The sequence below is a fragment of the Spinacia oleracea genome, chromosome 4 (genome assembly GCF_020520425.1).
Source record: "Spinacia oleracea cultivar Varoflay chromosome 4, BTI_SOV_V1, whole genome shotgun sequence".
Taxonomy (NCBI): domain Eukaryota; kingdom Viridiplantae; phylum Streptophyta; class Magnoliopsida; order Caryophyllales; family Amaranthaceae; genus Spinacia; species Spinacia oleracea.
This window is the reverse complement of record NC_079490.1, coordinates 74,072,001-74,089,757: the sequence shown is the minus strand read 5'-3', so window position 1 is coordinate 74,089,757 and position 17,757 is coordinate 74,072,001. Positions and strand designations below refer to the sequence as shown.

The window sequence follows — 17,757 nt, the reverse complement described above, 5'->3', positions numbered from 1 at the left end:
GAAAAGAAATCCTTCAGCCCTAGCCTCCCTCATAGCCGGCATCGAGCAAGCAGTCAGCTCACCTTCTACAAATCAAGCTTCAAGTCCCTTTCAAGAATCAATTCAAATGGCAAAATGTTCAAGATTACTGTGGGCAAAGGATCTATGATGAGCGAGTCTGAGTCAGAGGATGAGTCTGGATCCGAGTCTAGTAATGAGTCTAAGAATCTAGGGCTAGAGTCTTGCATCAATCAAGAGCCTCTAAAAGCCGAGCTTCAAGTCAAAACAGTCGATGTAATGATTGATGATTTCAATAACACTTCAATTTCTACTTACTCCTCGAGTTTTAATTCAAAACACAATCCTAATCCAAACAACTTTGCTTCACAAGAAACTGACTTTGAATTTCTAAAAGCTATCAAAAATCATGAAAACAGGACGCCCACAATTTTTGAGGAAACAGAAAAAATTAACCTTTCTAACAACAGTGACTCAAAACTAGTTCAGTTTGGTTTAACTCTTTCTCAAGCAGAGCTGGACGATCTTATCAAGCTACTTTCAGAGTATGTAGACGTCTTCGCATGGTCCTATCATGATATGCCAGGGGTTGATCCAAGCATCGGTCAGCATACAATTCCCCTTATTCCAGGTTAAAAACCCATCAAGCAGAAACTCCGTCGCATGAAACCGGACGTTTCCCTCAAAATTCAAGAAGAAGTCTCTAAGCATCTAGAGATCGGGTTTATTCAAGAGTCCAAGTACCCAGGTCGTTCAAAGTGTAGGGTTCCAAGCAGTTGCCCAGTTCATACAAGAAACATCATATGCAGATACGGTGTTCCTCACAAGTTCATCATTGATCAGGGAACCCATTTCCAAGGAGAATGTGAAGACCCATTCAACAAGTACGAAGATTCAAAATTCAAGTTCTATAATCTCTAACCGAGCAAGCTTGTGCCAAGCAAGGCATCTACAATTCCAAAGTACAAAATTCAAGTTCTATAATCTCTAACCGAGCAAGGTTGCGCCAAGCAAGGCATCTACAATTCCAAAGTTCAAAGTTCAAGTTCTATAATCTCTGACCGAGCAAGGTTGTGCCAAGCGAGGCATCTGCAATTCCAAAGTAAAAAATTCAAGTTGCAAACTCCAAAGGTTCAAGTTCTAAAAACATCTACTAGCTTCAATACTTCAAACTTCAAAGGGGGATACCGTACAATCTTCAATACAACAATCCCGATGGACCCATACTCCGGGAAATTCAACATCATCGCTTTTCACCTTATCGCTCACAAACCAATGGGGCAGTCGAAGCAGCCAACAAGAATGTCAAGACCATCATCATGTAAATGACTACCAATTACAAGGACTGGCCCCAAAAGCTGCATTTCGCATTATGGGGATATCGAACTTCAATTCGCACTTCAACTGGTGCAACTCCGTTCTCATTGGTCTATGGAATGGAAGCAGTACAACCTATCGAGCTGGAGATACCTTCTCTAAGGATAGTCCTCGAAAGAAAAATCCCAGAAGCTGCATGGGTACAAGCAAGATATGACGAGCTAGTCATGCTCGATGAGCGATGGCTTCAAGTCGCTCACCATGTACAAGTCTATCAGCGCCGAGTGGCCAGACATTTCAACAAAAGGGTCAGAACCCGAAACATCAAGGAAGGCGAGCTTGTTCTGAAAGCCCTTCGCAAAAGCACCATGGACCCAAGGGGAAAATTCAAACCCAACTGGGCAGGCCCATACATCATCAAGAAGATCCTCTCCGGGGGAGCAGTTGAACTAACAGACATCGACGGAACAGAATTCAGATCTCTTACCAACCTCGATCAACTCAAGAAGTTCTATGTCTATGTTCCATGTTCAAATTCAAGAATCCAAATACAAGTCTTGTAAGGTAGTCAGAACTACGTCCGGCCTAATTCCCTAACGGGACACGTAGGCAACCTCATTTCGAGGCCCGGCCACTTTAATACAAAAAACAAAAAAAATCAAAAATTTCCTCAATTAAGGGCATCCTAAAAATCAAATCAAATCAAATTTCAAAACTCAAATGTTGTTGTTATTCCAAATGTGCCAATTCAAAGCAAAGCATGTTCAAGCAAAATTTAACACAATAACTCTTTATTTGGGCCCTAAGGCCTTCAAAGCCAATTCAAATACAAAGTCAGGATCAAGTGAAGCAAAGTTCAAAAGCCTTTTCACTTCCTAAACACATTTTCCAAATACATCTTTCTAAACACATCTTCCAAACACATTCTAAACACAATTCCTTCCAATACAACTTCAAACACATGTAGCCTTGTGAGGGGGTCGAAAAATCACGAGGCTAATGCGTGACCACGTCCCTCGTGGGCGTGACGTTGTAAGATCAAGTGTAATTGGATTTCCTGTGAGTTTACACCTAATCGACTAGTAATATAGGAGTCGTCATTCAGTTTTTAACGACAATGAGAAAAACTGACAAAACCCGGTTATCGTGACATAAAGGGAGTGCCATTATGTTCGACCACGACGGCCATAGGTTCCCTTGTGATTCCTGGTGTGGGGATCGCTCAACGTACACCCGCAGGGCAGAGATTGAGAGTTCGGGGGACTTAACTACCGAGAGGAGTGCTCATCGATAATACTCCAGAGGCAAGTGCTCCTTACTAGCTCAGCATAAATAATTGAAGGGACATGCGTTAAACTATTAAACTATTCTGAATTGATTTTAGCAATATGCAACACATAATACTAAATCGATCGTGATTATCTTATTTAGATTGATTTAAGGTACCTAGCATGATAATTCAATTGTCCAAGGTATTATCTTATTAGGCGTGATAGATCAATCAAATTAATAGTTTCACAGTTTTATAAAAGGGTGATGAAAGCGATTAAATCATATGAGGGACACATTACAACGCACCCTTGAGAGGTGCGTTGTGGTTCTCAGAAAACTAACCACTTGGCTTTGCTATTTCTTCTTTTATTTAATGAATCTCGTGTTTCCAAGCAATGTTCCAGTATTTAGGCTTAATTCATCAAGCTACAAGGGGCAGGGTGCGTTCTGTTAGACTTTTGGGTCGATTGCAACAGAACGCTGGATCAATTTCGCAGCGCGAGGCTTAGGCTTAAGGCTGGAGTCAATACTCAGATTATGGAATTGTGTGTTATTTTCACGTCGGTTTTAGGATGTATTTATAGGAAAAGAGTGTATGGATAGACAGATTTTAAGATACGAATCCAAAAATAATCCGGAGATAAAACGGCCCCAGGCACTTTCTGCACCCAAGGCTGGGCGCCGAAGATTTCGGGGCCCAGATCCAGGCGTTGAAAATGGGATCTGGACCGAGTTCTTTGTCAGATTTGGACTCTTAAAACACGGAGATTTTGAGATTTATCCGAGTCTTTTAGTGCGTATTAACTTATGACGGATTGCGTCTGGGCCCGTTACGAACTCTAGGTTCGTTAGGAATTTAATTAATATGTAACTCTTATTTTCGAATTATATCAGGAATGCAAATTCTATCTCTTTTAGGATTTATGTTGGAGGGCAACACCTAATTCTGACAAGTTTCTATCTTTTATGACTTTGCCACTTTTAACAACTACCTTTTACGGCAGTTACTATTCTTAGCAGGTTTCTGTAAATAGCAGCTTTGGCTGAAATGAAAGGGTGATTGAGATTCGTTATTTTATAAGAGATGCGTTGCCAAGTGGAGATTTATGTTCTCATCATCGAACCTTCCCTTACGGGAATGGGGACAAAAGTAGTCGTCTACAGTTAGCCCCCACTTTGACCGAGTCTCGAGGTGAGACGATGGTCAAAGTACTAGACGGAGTGCGTCATACAAGCCATGGTATGTGACATGTTTTGCGAGGGTCTCACGAGCCCCCGAGTGATAACATTTTACTTAAGGGTCATCACTTGAAGTGTTAACACATTCCTCACGCGTCATTGGAATTTGTTAACTGATAGTATAGAAACTCCCTCACTTTGTCATTGGAAGTATCTAAAGATGTTTTCGAAATCAAGGCTATAAAGTGTAACTAGGCCTGGCCAAGCCTAATCACGAGGTAAAACGTTTTAAAGATTCTCATTTTCAGGGTTAGCTAAACGAGAAAACCCCCTTGTTTTTATAGGACGTAAAACGAAGGAAAATCCAGCACATCGCTCTTTTTTGGAAAAAATGGAAAACCGATCCTTTGATTTTTGGAAAAGGGAAACCATCCTTTGATTTTTGGAAAAGGGAAACCATCCTTTGATTTTTGGAAAAGGGAAACCATCCTTTGATTTTTGGAAAAGGGAAACCAGGAAAAGTAATCGCTGCAGCGACTAAGGACCTGCGCGGTTAGTGGCGCAGACCCCGCCCGCTGAAGGTGGGCGAGCCTGTCCACTGAGGGTGGACGCCCCGTCCGATAGAAGTGAACGAATCTATTTTGATGTTTTGAAAATAAGGACCTACGCGGTTTGTGACGTAGACCCCGCCGGCTGAAGATGGCGAGCCTGTTTTTCTTTTTTGAAGAATTTATTTTCTTTTCATTTTCGAAAACTGAGGACTTGCGCGGTTAGTGACGCAGACCCCGCCTGCTGAAGGTGGGCGAACCTGAATTCGTCTTTTCGATTTGGGACTCGCACGGTTCGTGGCGCGATCTTGCCCGATCGAGGTGGGCCAGTCCCTATTTCATTTGTTCTTGGGATTTCTTTTGAGAATTTCTTTTTTATTCATTCCTGTAAGAGCGAATTCTTTCGAGGGATGCTCGGATTTTGCTGCAACCTGAATGTGGGTTGGCAACGTGTCTAAACGAACCATCGTTTCGTGTTCGTTTTCCTTTCGTGGTTTTGAACAAGTCTTTACGGCTCATAGGATGTATGTCACCATTTAGAACTGGCCTAGTTATGCCATTACTTGGGTCCTTGTGACATGACCGGTGGGACCATATGTGAATGTTAATGGAGACCTTTTGCTTTGAGGTCGAGTTCATTTTTGAATTTGTCCAAGCACGGGACGTAGCTTGGAAACGTTGTTTCAACTTGCATCCCTTTGCATATTTTCTTTCTTTCGAGCCCCCAAGCATTTGTACTTGAATTGGTGGTCGTTCTTTGCCAAGAGAAGTGCGTATTTTATAACGTCCTTAATCGTGTTTGGGAACGTGCTCGTATGTGCGAGCGATCTTTGTAGTGGTATGCTACTTTGATGAAGTCGTGGAGTGCGACTTCATTTTACGGGCGACAAAGTTTTGCTTCATTTTTCAATAATTAACACATCGAGCTTACTTCGGCCTGGATTGATCTTTTTGACAAATAAACGCTTTTTAATTTGAGAAACCAACGACTTGATTTTTTGTTTTTGTGTTTCGAAGAATGATCTTGATTTTTTATTTTTTCTATATTGCCTTGAAAAATGTACACATATTTTTTCTTGAGATGAGTCTAAGTTTCCAGAAGCTTTAACATTTGTTTTCACTATTCGGGCTCTAAAGGTGCTTTGGGCTTGATCTTGATTACAATAGGGCCTCGTGTCTACTAACAAGGTTTTAAGTCCTTTCCTGCTCCGCGTTTTGAAGGATCCGGGGCTTGGGCTACATTTCCGGCGCCCCTGGCCAGGCGTTAAAAATTTTGGCGCCCAGCCTTGGGCGCTTGAAATTCTATTTTGGCAGTTCCCGGATTTCTTACCGCGTTTCCGAATGGGATTAGGATGTCACTTGATGCTTTCCTGTATATAGAGGGGTTAAGTACGTCTTTCTTTTTCACCACTCTCAATCTTCCTCTCTTTTGCAATTGCTTAGCTTTTATTCTTCCCTACTCTTGCCATGTCGATTCCTTCCTTCTCCCTCCAACGAGTTGTTAGGCGATGGCTAAGAGCCATTAATCCCACAGAAAAGGCCTTGTTGAAAGGATACCACTTAGAGGCATTCTTAGGCTTACAACAAATTAATATTGATTATAATTTTCTGTATGCGGCCCTGAACTTTTGGGATTCTGACCACCATGTTTTTGTCTTTTGGGGAAATGAAGTATGCCCTTTGCCAGATGAATTTGCCGCGATCCTTGGTTATCCTACCAATGCTACTCCTGCTACCCCTGGCACTGTTGAAGAGGGTAAAACAACTATAGGGGCTTTCCTAGGACTAGATGCTAACATGCTCGCTGAGATCGTTGTGGGTGATAAGGTTAATTTGGCAAAGCTTGTAAAACATCACTTTAGACCTAGTAAAAATATGACCGAACGGAAATTGAATATTCTAGCACTTGTATTATGCTTGTTGAACCACTATTTACTGTCGAATAACAATGGCGAGTTCGGTGACATAAGGTTGATCCCCTTGATCAGCCAGATTGGAGAGTTGCTATTCCATTATGCCGTTGGTTGTTGCCGAGACCTTGCTGAGCGCGGATGAGTTAAAAAAGGATGCCAAGTCTGAAATTTTTAAGGGGAGCCCCATATTGCTGCAGGTAATCGATCGTTTATTCGCGCAAAGTAATACACATTTTTTTTTATTCTTTTCTTTTTTTCGTTTGCCTCGACAGCCCCCTGCCTGGAGCTGATTTTCAGCGCCCAGAGCTAGGCGTCGGAATTTCTGGCGCCTGGTCCTGGGCGTTGAAAGTGCGTCCCAGGCAGGACTTTCGTTTATTATTATTTTTCTGATCGTACCCGTGTTTTGCAGATTTGGCTCATGGAACGACTTAGGCTTCTAGAAGCTGCTACCGATCCTAAACATTATCGCCCTATAGCCTTGGGTAACCGAAAGTATTTGCACCAAGGCCAGGACGAGGCCGAGTGGGCCTCCTATTTCACTCATGGCATATGCTCTATTAAGTAGGTGGTACCGTGGTGGGGTTTGACTAATATGACGGGGGGTTCCGAGGTGTTAGTTTATGTTTCTTTGTTGGGGCTATCTCGACCAGTTTATATCTTTCCTTACCGAGTCATGCGACAATACGGCTTAAGGCAGACTATCCCGTTTTCCGATACGGTACCACCTAAAGTAGCGGTCTTTTCACAAGCACGGGTTCAAGCGTGGGCTAAGTATTATGGTGGCCTCCCGCGTTGGACCGTGGCTACAGATGGTTTTGTGGGTCTTTTCGAAAACTACAAGTTGTCGATTAGTTTCGATGATAAGGCTGTGAGAACCAAGGCTCGAAATGAAGAGCCGGCTGAGCTTTTGATATCTCGAGGTAGGGCTAAGTATGAGAGTCGTGATCCTGCTAATCCTCGTCCTGATCGAAAGGGAAAGGAAGTTCCTCCCCGTTCCAGTTCTAGGCCTAAAAAGGTGCCTAACATGAAGGGACCAGCCGTTCACAAAAGAAACGCAAGCTCTCGCGGAGATCGTCGTTGGAATAATGTATGGGTTAGGAAAGTTCAGCCCCTAGTAGAACCAGTGGCTAATCCAATTGATGTTGATAATCCTTCCCCTACCATTGTTTGTGCCCTTGAGGCTGAGCGGGCTATAGCTGTTCAAACTGAAAATGTTTCTGAGGCCTTGGCATCCTTGGAAGTTAGTGTCAAGGAGCCTGTTCTTATGGAGATTGATATAGAGGTAGCGCAGAAGCCTGTGGGGGTGGACCCTGCGAACATTGCCCTCTACAAAACTTTATTTGATGATCCGGAAGAACTCGAGTAGTGTAGTTCTTGTTAGGGTGTAGGTGCCCTTTATTTATTTCAGTTGTGTTTGTTTTTCATTCCTTAGCACTTTTTGTTTTCCTTCTTATTATTTTTAAATATTAATAAAGGCGTAATTTTATTTTTCTCTTTTTTTATTTGATTATTTCCAACACTTATGCACATTATATTTTTTATTTGATTAGACCGAATCCATAAATAGGATTGCCTACGTATCCTTGTTAAATAACTATAACTTAGAATCAGGTCGCGCGTAGTTCTAGCTAGAATAAATTCTAGGATGCCGAATTTGATAAGTATGTTCTGAGATGGAAACATATTGTTTGAAACGGTAGAATAAGTGAAGTTTATTATTATTTTAATCTGCTGCTTTGCCGTAAAACATAAATTTGTTTTATTTTTTGAGTACATGTATTTTGCACATCATTTTTTCATGTGTTTTTTTGTGTTACGTATATCTAAATACGTGAATACGTGCTGTACCCCCCCAAGTGTTCGTTATTTTTCCGTGTATGTGCGGATAAAATGATGAGCACTTCTGGGCAAAGGTTGGCAAGCAGAGTGATTCAGCGCCCAGGCTGGGGCATTAAAGATTTCGGCACCCAGCTCTGGGCGTTGAAAATGATTCCTGGGGAGATTTCTTGGCGCGTTGCTTCACATGTTCTTGCGTTTATTTCTTTTTCTTTGTTTCATTTTACTTTTTATTCGTCATAAATCAATTTTGACGTTATTTCGGAAGCTTTTTGAACTGTTAGCGTTAGACGTATTTTCGCCTGGATTAATTTTTTCTATTCGTGACTCGAAACGGCTTTGAAAATGGAGTTAGGGTGCAGAAGATATGAAGATCTTTGCGTAGGCTTTTTGGGTGGGTTGAGGTGTGTGTTGTTAATGATGGGGATGATGGGGTTATGTTTTATGAATTTTTTTTGAGCAACATTTGCATTGTTTGGATTTGATTTCTTTTGGTTTCTTTGGGTTGCACGGGTTGACCTTTATGTCTTGGAAATATGAAGGGGATGGTATGGTTTATTTTGTGGATTTCGGGAATTGGTTTCGATGTCACGATTCAAGACCGAGTGGGCTTTGCTATTGGGCCTAAAGTGGGCCGCTTCCTTACATTTTATTTTTTTTATATTTGCAAGTATGATTAGTGCTTATTTAGTGTTAGAATAATATTTTAGGAGAAATTTTACGCCTTTATTAATTTGGAAAGTAAGGAAAACATACTGAAATTAATCAATATTCTAAGGGTTCTTAGGACCATATCTAGAGCTTTATTCTTTCTATCATCTAAAGAACTACTAGGCGTTTTGCTAAAGTGCTCTCTACGGCTCAAGCCTTGGGTATAGTCTCGTAGAACCTTGGTCCTTCGCCTGTACTCATCTTGAACTCTATTTCCTTTGCGTTGACCCACTGACATGTCTTCACCCATCCGTTTTCGGCCTCTTCTAGTGTTGATGTAGGAGCGATTAACCGAGTTGGATCGAAACCTTCATCTTGTAGAGCTAGGGTAGTCATCACAGTCTCGTCCTCCATAGGCCTCGATTCGTTAAACAATGTCCATAGAGCTTGGTTGTCCAATATTTCAGCTGTTTCAGTCTTGGTGAGGTGGGGTGCCTCATCCAAAGTATGACAGTCATGGAAATTTTCAAATCCGGGCTTTAGCAGGCCATCCTGAACAAAGGGTTCAGGGAAGTCACAGCTTGGGTGTTCTTCTCCTTCCCGGACAAACATACCGTTAAGGGTTTTTTGATATGGGGAAGAAGGGTGGCTTGTTTTGTCTTGGCTGGCTTAAGGCGTAGCCTAGACAAGTGGTCAGCAATATCTTCCTCCGTTGGTTCATAGCCTAGGCCAAAGGGAGTAGATTTATTAGGTGGGGGATGGAACATGTAGTTCTTCTTCCTTATGCCCAATGGACTTCCCGGGAAATAGCCTTGGGCTAGCAATATTTTAGGGATGACCCGGGATGCACGCGGATCTAGAAATGCTAAATTATAGTCCTCAATGACTTGGATGGCTTCATCCACTTGAAAACCGTAAAGGTCTTCTGCAGTTTCGGCCGTTCCAACCATAGTACAACTCACGTCGAGAGGAGGGGCGCGTATTTCAAGAATTACCCCGTTATGGTTAAGTTTAACCATTTGGTGCAAGGTAGAAGCCACACCTCCTAAGTCATGGAGCCAAGGGCGTCCTAAGAGGAGGTTGAAAGTGGGCTTAATGTCGATTATTTGAAACTCCGTGGTACGTGCCACGGGCCCGGTTTGTATTATGAGGTTGATTTTTCCCAACATAGGCCTTCGAGAGTTATCATAAGCTCGTACCCCTTGCATGGAGGTTTGGAAGTCATCGCTTCCTAGCCCCAAGTAATGGGCGGTTCACAATGGGCAGACATTTACCGCTGAACCGTTATCTACGAGTGCTAGGGGGATGTTTTGTCCTTTGCATCCAACCACTAGATAAAGAGCCTTATTGTGGGCGCCTCCTTCTTTAGGTAAGTCTTTGTCAGTAAAAACTATTGCTTTTTCCTCAACATCTCTTGTGACGTGGTTAACCAACGAGTCAGGTGTGATATCCGTGGGGACTGAGATGAGGTCAAGTGAGCGAATAAGTTTTTCACGATGTTCCTTTGAAGTGCACATGAGATCCCAGATGGTAATCGCGGCTTTAGTTCTTTTTAGTTGCTTCAAGAGAGGCTTTTCGATGACTTCTGCGACGGTGGTGTGCCGTATGTTTTCAGGAGTCTGTCTGACTGGGATGTCGTCCCTGGGAGGTGGGCGAATATCCTGTTGGTATACCCTTCCGGACCGAGTGAGATTGTTAACTTCGGACTCTTGAGGGGTGGTGTCAATGGGAGCATGCCCGGGCCAAGTTTCAGTAAAGAGGTCCTAGCCCGATACTTGAGAAAGGTAGACATCTTCAGCATCATCATCCCACACACCACACACTTCTCTCTCAATTTGATCCATAGGGACCATGGCGAGTTGTGCACCTTGAGGCGTAATATACACAGTAGGGTCAAAGTTCTTATTTTCTAGTTGATCGAGAGAGATGTGACAAGAACCGAGTGGGCTCTTGTTGTTGTTGGGTTTCCCAACGTTAGGGAGAGGTATTACTCTATCCTCTATCATATCCTGGATCGTGTTTTTTAGATTCCAGCAGTTTTCAGTATCCTGCCCGTTTCCCTGATGGAATTTGCAATAGGTGTCCTCGACCCAATATTTATTTTTGAATGAAGGGTCGGGTGTGGGGCCTATGGGCCTTAGCTTTCCTTGATTAATTAGTCTTTGGAAGGCTTGTACCAGAGTCGACCCGAGTGGGGCAAAATTTCGATCTCGGGTCCACCTTCCAGGGCTCCTTCGGGTTGGGGTTTCTTCTACGGCGTGGACCTCTTGGGCTTGAGGCGTGTGGCCCCTGTTGTAGGTGTTACTTTTGTATGCAGGCTTACTTTGTACTGTTTTTGCGAGGTCATCCTCGTTCTTTATTCCTACATCATAAACCCTTTAGAAGGTATCAAGGCCCAAGTACCTGTGTTGTTTATAAGCTGGGTCTAGGTTGTCAATGAATTTTTGGACCAATTCGGTTTCAGGAGGCCTATTGATTAGTTGGGCCGCTTGGTCTCTCCATCTAGCAAAATAGGTCGTGAAACCTTCATTTTTCTTTCGGATTTTTCACCAAATGCCCCTCAGGTTTACTTTAATGCACCAAATACCCCTAAACTTTTCAAAATGCACCAAACACCCCTGACGTATGCAATAATATCATTAAATGCCCTTTTGTCTGACGGACGTTAACCCTCCGTTACCATGTTTTTACCTTGTTGCCCTTACTTGTCCTTTCTGGCGCCATATCAAAAAAGAAAAAAAAAAAAAAAATTCAAAACCTAACTTCCCAACTTCTTCCTCGACATTTCTCTCTGTTCTCTTACACCATTAGAGAGCACTTGAGTACCAAACCAAAGAGAGAGAAAGATCGAAATTCGCTGGGATTTGTGTAAAACAACTCGCAATAGTTAGTCGAAGTAAATCCCCACGAAAAGATCGACAATTTGGTCCAAAAATCTGCAGTTTTCGCGAGTCCTACAAAAGTGGGTGCAAGGAGAGCAAAGGACTGGAATTTGTGGCTTCAACTTCATCAAAATTGTGTCAAGGTTAGTTCACTCAATTCGTTTCTTGTTCTTGGTGCTATTTTTTGCGAATTTTGCTTTGATTAGGGTTAGGGTTTTGCTAAAATCGTGATTTTTCCATGAGATGGGTTAACTTGAATTTTGGGGTGTTAATGGTAAAACATAGTGTCTGGTTGTGCTTTGTTGTTTTGCCTAATGATTTAGTTCATTAATTTGAATTTTTGTGTTGTGTTTATTGTTTGTATAGGATGGTCGCAATTTGGTTGTTATGTCATTATAATGATCGGAATTTTGATGTGAGGGTACAAGATACTGATGAAACGAACTACATGGATTTGGTTGATGACTTGTTTGATGATTCTATTAAGCAAGATGTTCTGATTCCCGATTTATTTAGATTGTTTTATGTTAATCCTAGTACGAATAAAAGAGTAGAATTGTTGAATGATGTTGGTTTGATGGGCATGTGGGGTTTATTTAAGCGCACAGATACTGTGGAAATATGGATAGAGAAGGCAAATGAGAAGGAAACTTCAATCCAATTTAGGACTGCAGTTAAGAAAAGGAAGGATAGGAAGGAAAGGAAGGCTGCAGAACTTAGAAGGAAAGCTGAGGAGTTTGAGAGGGAGAGGGAAGAGGAAAGGAGAAGGTTAGAAAGGGAGGCTGAGATTCAAAGGGATTTGGAGGAGCAATTGGCAAACACAGTGGCAGTTGAGGTGCCTGTGTATGATGTTGAGGATTTAAGCGTAGAGTACGTACGTGTTTACAGCTCACAACATGCTGACTGCTTTTCCCCGGGAGGTTCCCAACCACCAAATACACAAAAAGAGCCTTCACCACCACCAAGAGAGCCCTCACCACCACCAAATGTTCCATCACCACCAAGAGAGCCCTCACCACCACCAAATAATCCATCACCACCACCAAGAAGTCCCTCACCACCACCAAATAATCCATCACCACCACCAAGAAGTCCCTCACCACCACCAACCTCACCACAGACACAACCACAGCAACAACAACAACAGAAAGAACATCAGCAACAACAACAAACAGAACATCAACAACAACAACAAACAGAACAACAGCAACACCAACCCACAGAACAGCAGCAACAACATCAAACAGAACACCAGCCAGATCAGACACCCCCTCCTAACAGGGCTGAGTTAAACAAAGGGAGGGGTTTCAGAATTTCCAGAAGTCATGCTAAGAAGACGGGTGAGTTTGTTCCTAAGAAGAGGGGGGGAAGGCCTGCTGGTTCAAGGGTGAGGAAACCCACTGCATACAATGTGGAGGAAGAGGAGCAATGGGATGATGAGAGTGATGATGAAAATTTTGAGGAGAGTGAGAGTGATAGTGAAACTGGTTTCAACTCCGACGATTTCATTGACGAAGAAATTGAAGAAGATGAAGAACAAGATGTTCTTAAGGAGGTAATTTCTGAGAGAAGTTTTGAGGATCATTTAGATGGGAGTAATAAGCTGGATAATTTGTATGCAAATGGGAAAGTTGTGGGAAGCATGCCATGGGGGACTATCAAGTTGCAACCATGGATGATATTCCAAAGCAAGACACACTTCATGGAGGTCTTCAGAGACTTCTGTATTCAAGAGGGATTTGCTGTGAGTGTTGAAAAGGCTGATACAACCAGATTCACTGCAATGTGTCTGGTTGAGTCATGCAATTGGAGGATCCATGCCTGTGTGTTGTTGGATGGGGTCAGTTGGGCCATTAAAACTCTTGTCAGTGAGCACAAGTCTTGTGGGAGACTTGAGGAGAATCCCATGGTGACATCTCAGTGGCTATGCACCAAACTACTTCCTGACATTGAAGCAAATCCAGAAATCCCAATTAAGACACTTCAAAGAAAGGCATTGGGGATTTATAGGGTACAAGTGAAACAGAGGTTGATGTACAAGGTGAGAAGCCTCGGGAGGCAGCAAATTTATGGAGGTTTTGATGAGTCATATGCCCTTTTACCATCCTATGCTGAAATGATCAAATCTACCAATCCTGGGAGTTATGCCTTGGTCACTTGGACTGCAGATTCTGGTAACGTGACACCCCGTTTCAAGGCTTGCTTTTTCTCCTTTGCTGCACAAGTTAGGGGTTTCTTAAGAGGTTGTAGGCCTATCATAGGCATTGATGGTGCACATTTGAGTGGATACTATAAGGGAATTCTCCTCACTGCAGTTGCTATCGATGGGAATAATGAGATTTTTCCATTAGCCTATAGCATTGTGAGTACGGAGAGTATGGACACATGGTCCTATTTTTTCAGAAGTTTGAAGGCTTTGTTTGTTCAACATGGGTGCCAGAGGGATGACTGGACTTTTATTAGTGACAGAATGAGGGTAATTACTCCTCCCTTTCTTGGTTTTTATTATTTGTAGTATTGTTTATATTTTTTTCAGTTTTCTGGTTCACTTCCCTAGTTATTGAAACTTGGAATTGTGTTATGCAGGGAGTAGAATCTGCTTTGTATGATGTTTTCCCCAAAGCAGTCAGGAGGGTCTGTGCTCAGCATCTGTATACCAACTGCAGACAAGCTGGATACAGTGGCACAGCCTTCCATGACTTGTTCTGGGTTGCTGCTGATGCATACAATCCATATGTCTTCAACAAAGCCATGGAAAAGATTGGCAAACTCATCCCAGAAGCAGTGGGATATCTTGACAAAGTGCCTGAACAGTGGTCCAGACACAAGTTTGATGTTGGGGTCACTTGTGATCACAACACCACCAACTTTGTGGAATCCTTCAACGCGTGTACCAAACCCTTTAGGGATCTTCCTGTTTTGTCACTTCTTGAAGGTAATCCTTTACATTTTATCCTATTTTTGTGTCATTGGAACTTATTTATTTAGGTTTGTATTCAAGTGTCCGAGTCGGGTTTGTGTTCAAGTGTCCGAGTCGGGTATGTGTTCAAGTTTCCGAGTCGGGTATTTATTTTGCATTAAAATGTGTGATGCCAATTATTGTATTCTGTTATGTTAGAAATAAGGTCTTGGTGCATGACGAAGATCGGGGCCAGATTTGATAAAGCTGTTGACATTGGACCCGATCAATTGACGCCATATGCTACTAAGGAGCTTGAAGAGAGGAGTGCTGACTCGAGGTTCTGTTATGCAACTAATGCTGGGGGGGGTGAATTTGAGGTTTTAGATGGTCATGTGAAGTTCCCTATTAGGCTTGCTGCTAGAGTTTGTGGTTGTGGGAAATGGCAAGGGTGTGGTATACCTTGCAAGCATGCTATTAGGGTAATATACCATCAAAGACTCAATCCTACAGATTTTGTTTCTCCTTACTTCAAAGGGGCAGCCTATAAGCTCACATACTCAGAGCATATTCACCCCATGCCTGACTCAACACAGTGGCCTACATTTGAGCTACCTAGGATTCTTCCCCCACTAATGAGAAGGGCAGCTGGCAGACCAGCCAAGCAGAGAAGAAGAGGTGCTCATGAGAAGAAGAGGGGGAAAAGAAACACCACTGTCAAGTGTGGGAAATGCAAGCAAATTGGGCATAACTCAAGAACCTGTAAAGGAGGTTCCACTGCAAAACAGAGGAAAGAATCTGCTGCAGCTGCTGCTGGTTCTGCTGGTGCATCAACATCTGGTGCTAGGAAGAGGAAGGCTCCAACATCTAATGCATCGAGCAGCAAGAAGTCCAAAGCTGCATAACTAGAAGTAAGCTTAGGATTCAGTTTAGTATTTCTGTTTTAAAGCTTAGGTTTATTTTGAAAAACAACTTAGGTTGTGGCACATTTTGGCATTTTTTTGTAAAGCTACCCACAACTTGATGTTCGGTTTATTTTGGAAACAAACTATTTCAGTTACGAGTTCAAAGACTTGCATATTATTGATAAATGAAATTCATGTGCTCGTGCCATTACAACCATCATTGTTTGTCTTGATTACTTCTTTACTACAAACATTAGACACAAAAACATTACAATTCCTATTTTAATTGCTGCAGCTTGGAATTTTTTGAGCTCTTTCACTCTTTTCTTCAGTTTCTTCAGTTCGTCACTTATATTGTCGTTGTCTTCCGATGTTCCCTCATACTCTATATTGCTCTGTTGCTGTTGGTGTTGTTGATTTTGGTGTAGAACACTTCCTTTGCACCACATAAAATGGTTACAAGGATCACACTTGTAATATAGCCTCTGTGGATTTTTGGATGTCTCGGAGCTTTTTATTGCACATTTTTTGGAACAAATAGGACAACATTTGTTTGGAACAAGTATGTATGAAAACAGATTGGATGATGATGTATTGGAACAAGAACTCATGCTGTGTTGTTGTTCTTGCTGCTCTGTTGTTGCTGCTTCTGTTGTTGATGCTTCTGTTGTTGCTGCTTCTGTTGTTTGTTATTGTTGTTGTTGTGTTGTGTTGTTCTTGCTGCTGGTGTTGTCTATTCTTGTTGTTGCTGTGTTGTTCTTGCTGCTGGTGTTGTGCTGTGTAGAAGTCCTTGCTGCTGCTGCTATTGGTGTTTGTTCTTGTTGCTCTGCTGTCTTGTTATTCTTGCTGTTGCTGCTGCTGCTGTTGTTGTTTGTTCTTGCTGTTGCTGCTGCTGGTGTTGCAGGGTTCTGCTTGTTGTTGGTGCTCCTGTTGCAGTGTTGTGGTTGTGCAGGTGGGGGTTTGGGGTGGACTGTTTGTGCAGTTGGGGGGGATTGGGGTTTAGGGCAGTGTGGTGTTGTTGTTGGGTATGGTATATATAAGGGAAATTAGTGTATGGGTGACTGCAACGGCTATATTATTCAAATTCAACGGCTAGTTTTTGGAAAAAAAATTACCAAACCTCAGGGGTATTTGGTGCTTTTTACCAAACCTCAGGGGTATTCGGTGCATTATGTTTTAACGAACTAACTGCCTAACGGAGGGTTAACGTCCGTCAGACAAAAGGGCATTTAATGATATTATTGCATACGTCAGGGGTGTTTGGTGCATTTTGAAAAGTTTAGGGGTATTTGGTGCATTAAAGTAAACCTCAGGGGCATTTGGTGAAAAATCCGTTTTTCTTTTGGAAGAGGACTTCCAACTCGCGCATGGAAGAGTATTGCTTGATGAAGACATTGACAAAGTCCTCCCAAGAGGGGAAGAGCTTAGGGTCCGGGTGGTAGTACCATTTGAGTGGCACAGGTTCCAAGGACAAAGGAAAGGCAGGCAAATACATGGACTTGTCCACACCTTTCAAGTTCATGGCATTCACAAAGCTCAAGAGATAATCACGGGGATTGTCTGTGGCTTTGAACTCAAAGGAAATCCAATCCCCAGTGGAGTCGCCATTGTGAGGGGGTCGAAAAAGCACGAGGCTAATGCGTGACCTCGTCCCTCGTGGGCATGACGTTCTCAGATCAAGTGTAATTGGATTTCCTTTGAGTTTACACCCAATCGACTAGTAATATAGGATCGCCATTCAGTTTTTAACGACAATGAGAAAAACTGACAAAACCCGGTTATCGTGATATAAAGGGAGTGCCATTATGTTCGACCACGACGGCCATAGGTTCCCTTGTGATCTCTGGTGTGGGGATCGCTCAACGTACACCAGCAGGGTAGAGATTGAGAGTTCGGGGGACTGTAACTACCGAGAGGAGTGCTCATCGATAATACTCCAGAGGCAGGTTATCCTTACTAGCTCAGCATAAATAATTGAAGGGACATGCGTTAAACAATTAAACTATTCTGAATTGATTTTAGCAATATGCAACACATAATACTAAATCGACCGTGATTATCTTATTTAGATTGATTTAAGGTACCCAGCATGATATATAATTCAATTGTCCAAGGTATTATCTTATTAGGCGTGATAGATCAATCAAATTAATAGTTTGACAATTTTATAAAAGGGTGATGAAAGCGATTAAATCATATGAGGGACACATTACAACACACCCTTGAGAGGTGCGTTGTGGTTCTCAGAAAACTAACCACTCGGCTTTGCTATTTCTCCTTTTATTTAACTAATCTTGGGTTTCCAAGCAATGTTCCAGTATTTAGGCTTAATTCATCAAGCTACAAGGGGCAGGGTGC

The 17,757-nt window shown here is 42.5% G+C and overlaps 1 protein-coding gene across 1 annotated transcript; it reads left to right on the top strand.

Moving 5' to 3' along the window:
* Positions 1–11,262: 11,262 nt before the first annotated feature.
* On the top strand, positions 11,263–15,403 carry LOC130459666 (uncharacterized). The gene is made up of 4 exons (XM_056827153.1): positions 11,263–11,738; positions 11,962–14,071; positions 14,182–14,530; positions 14,714–15,403. Exons 2-4 carry the CDS (start codon positions 11,963–11,965, stop codon positions 15,397–15,399), a joined length of 3,144 nt encoding a protein of 1,047 aa, XP_056683131.1. The 5' UTR covers positions 11,263–11,738; position 11,962; the 3' UTR covers positions 15,400–15,403.
* Positions 15,404–17,757: the final 2,354 nt, after the last annotated feature.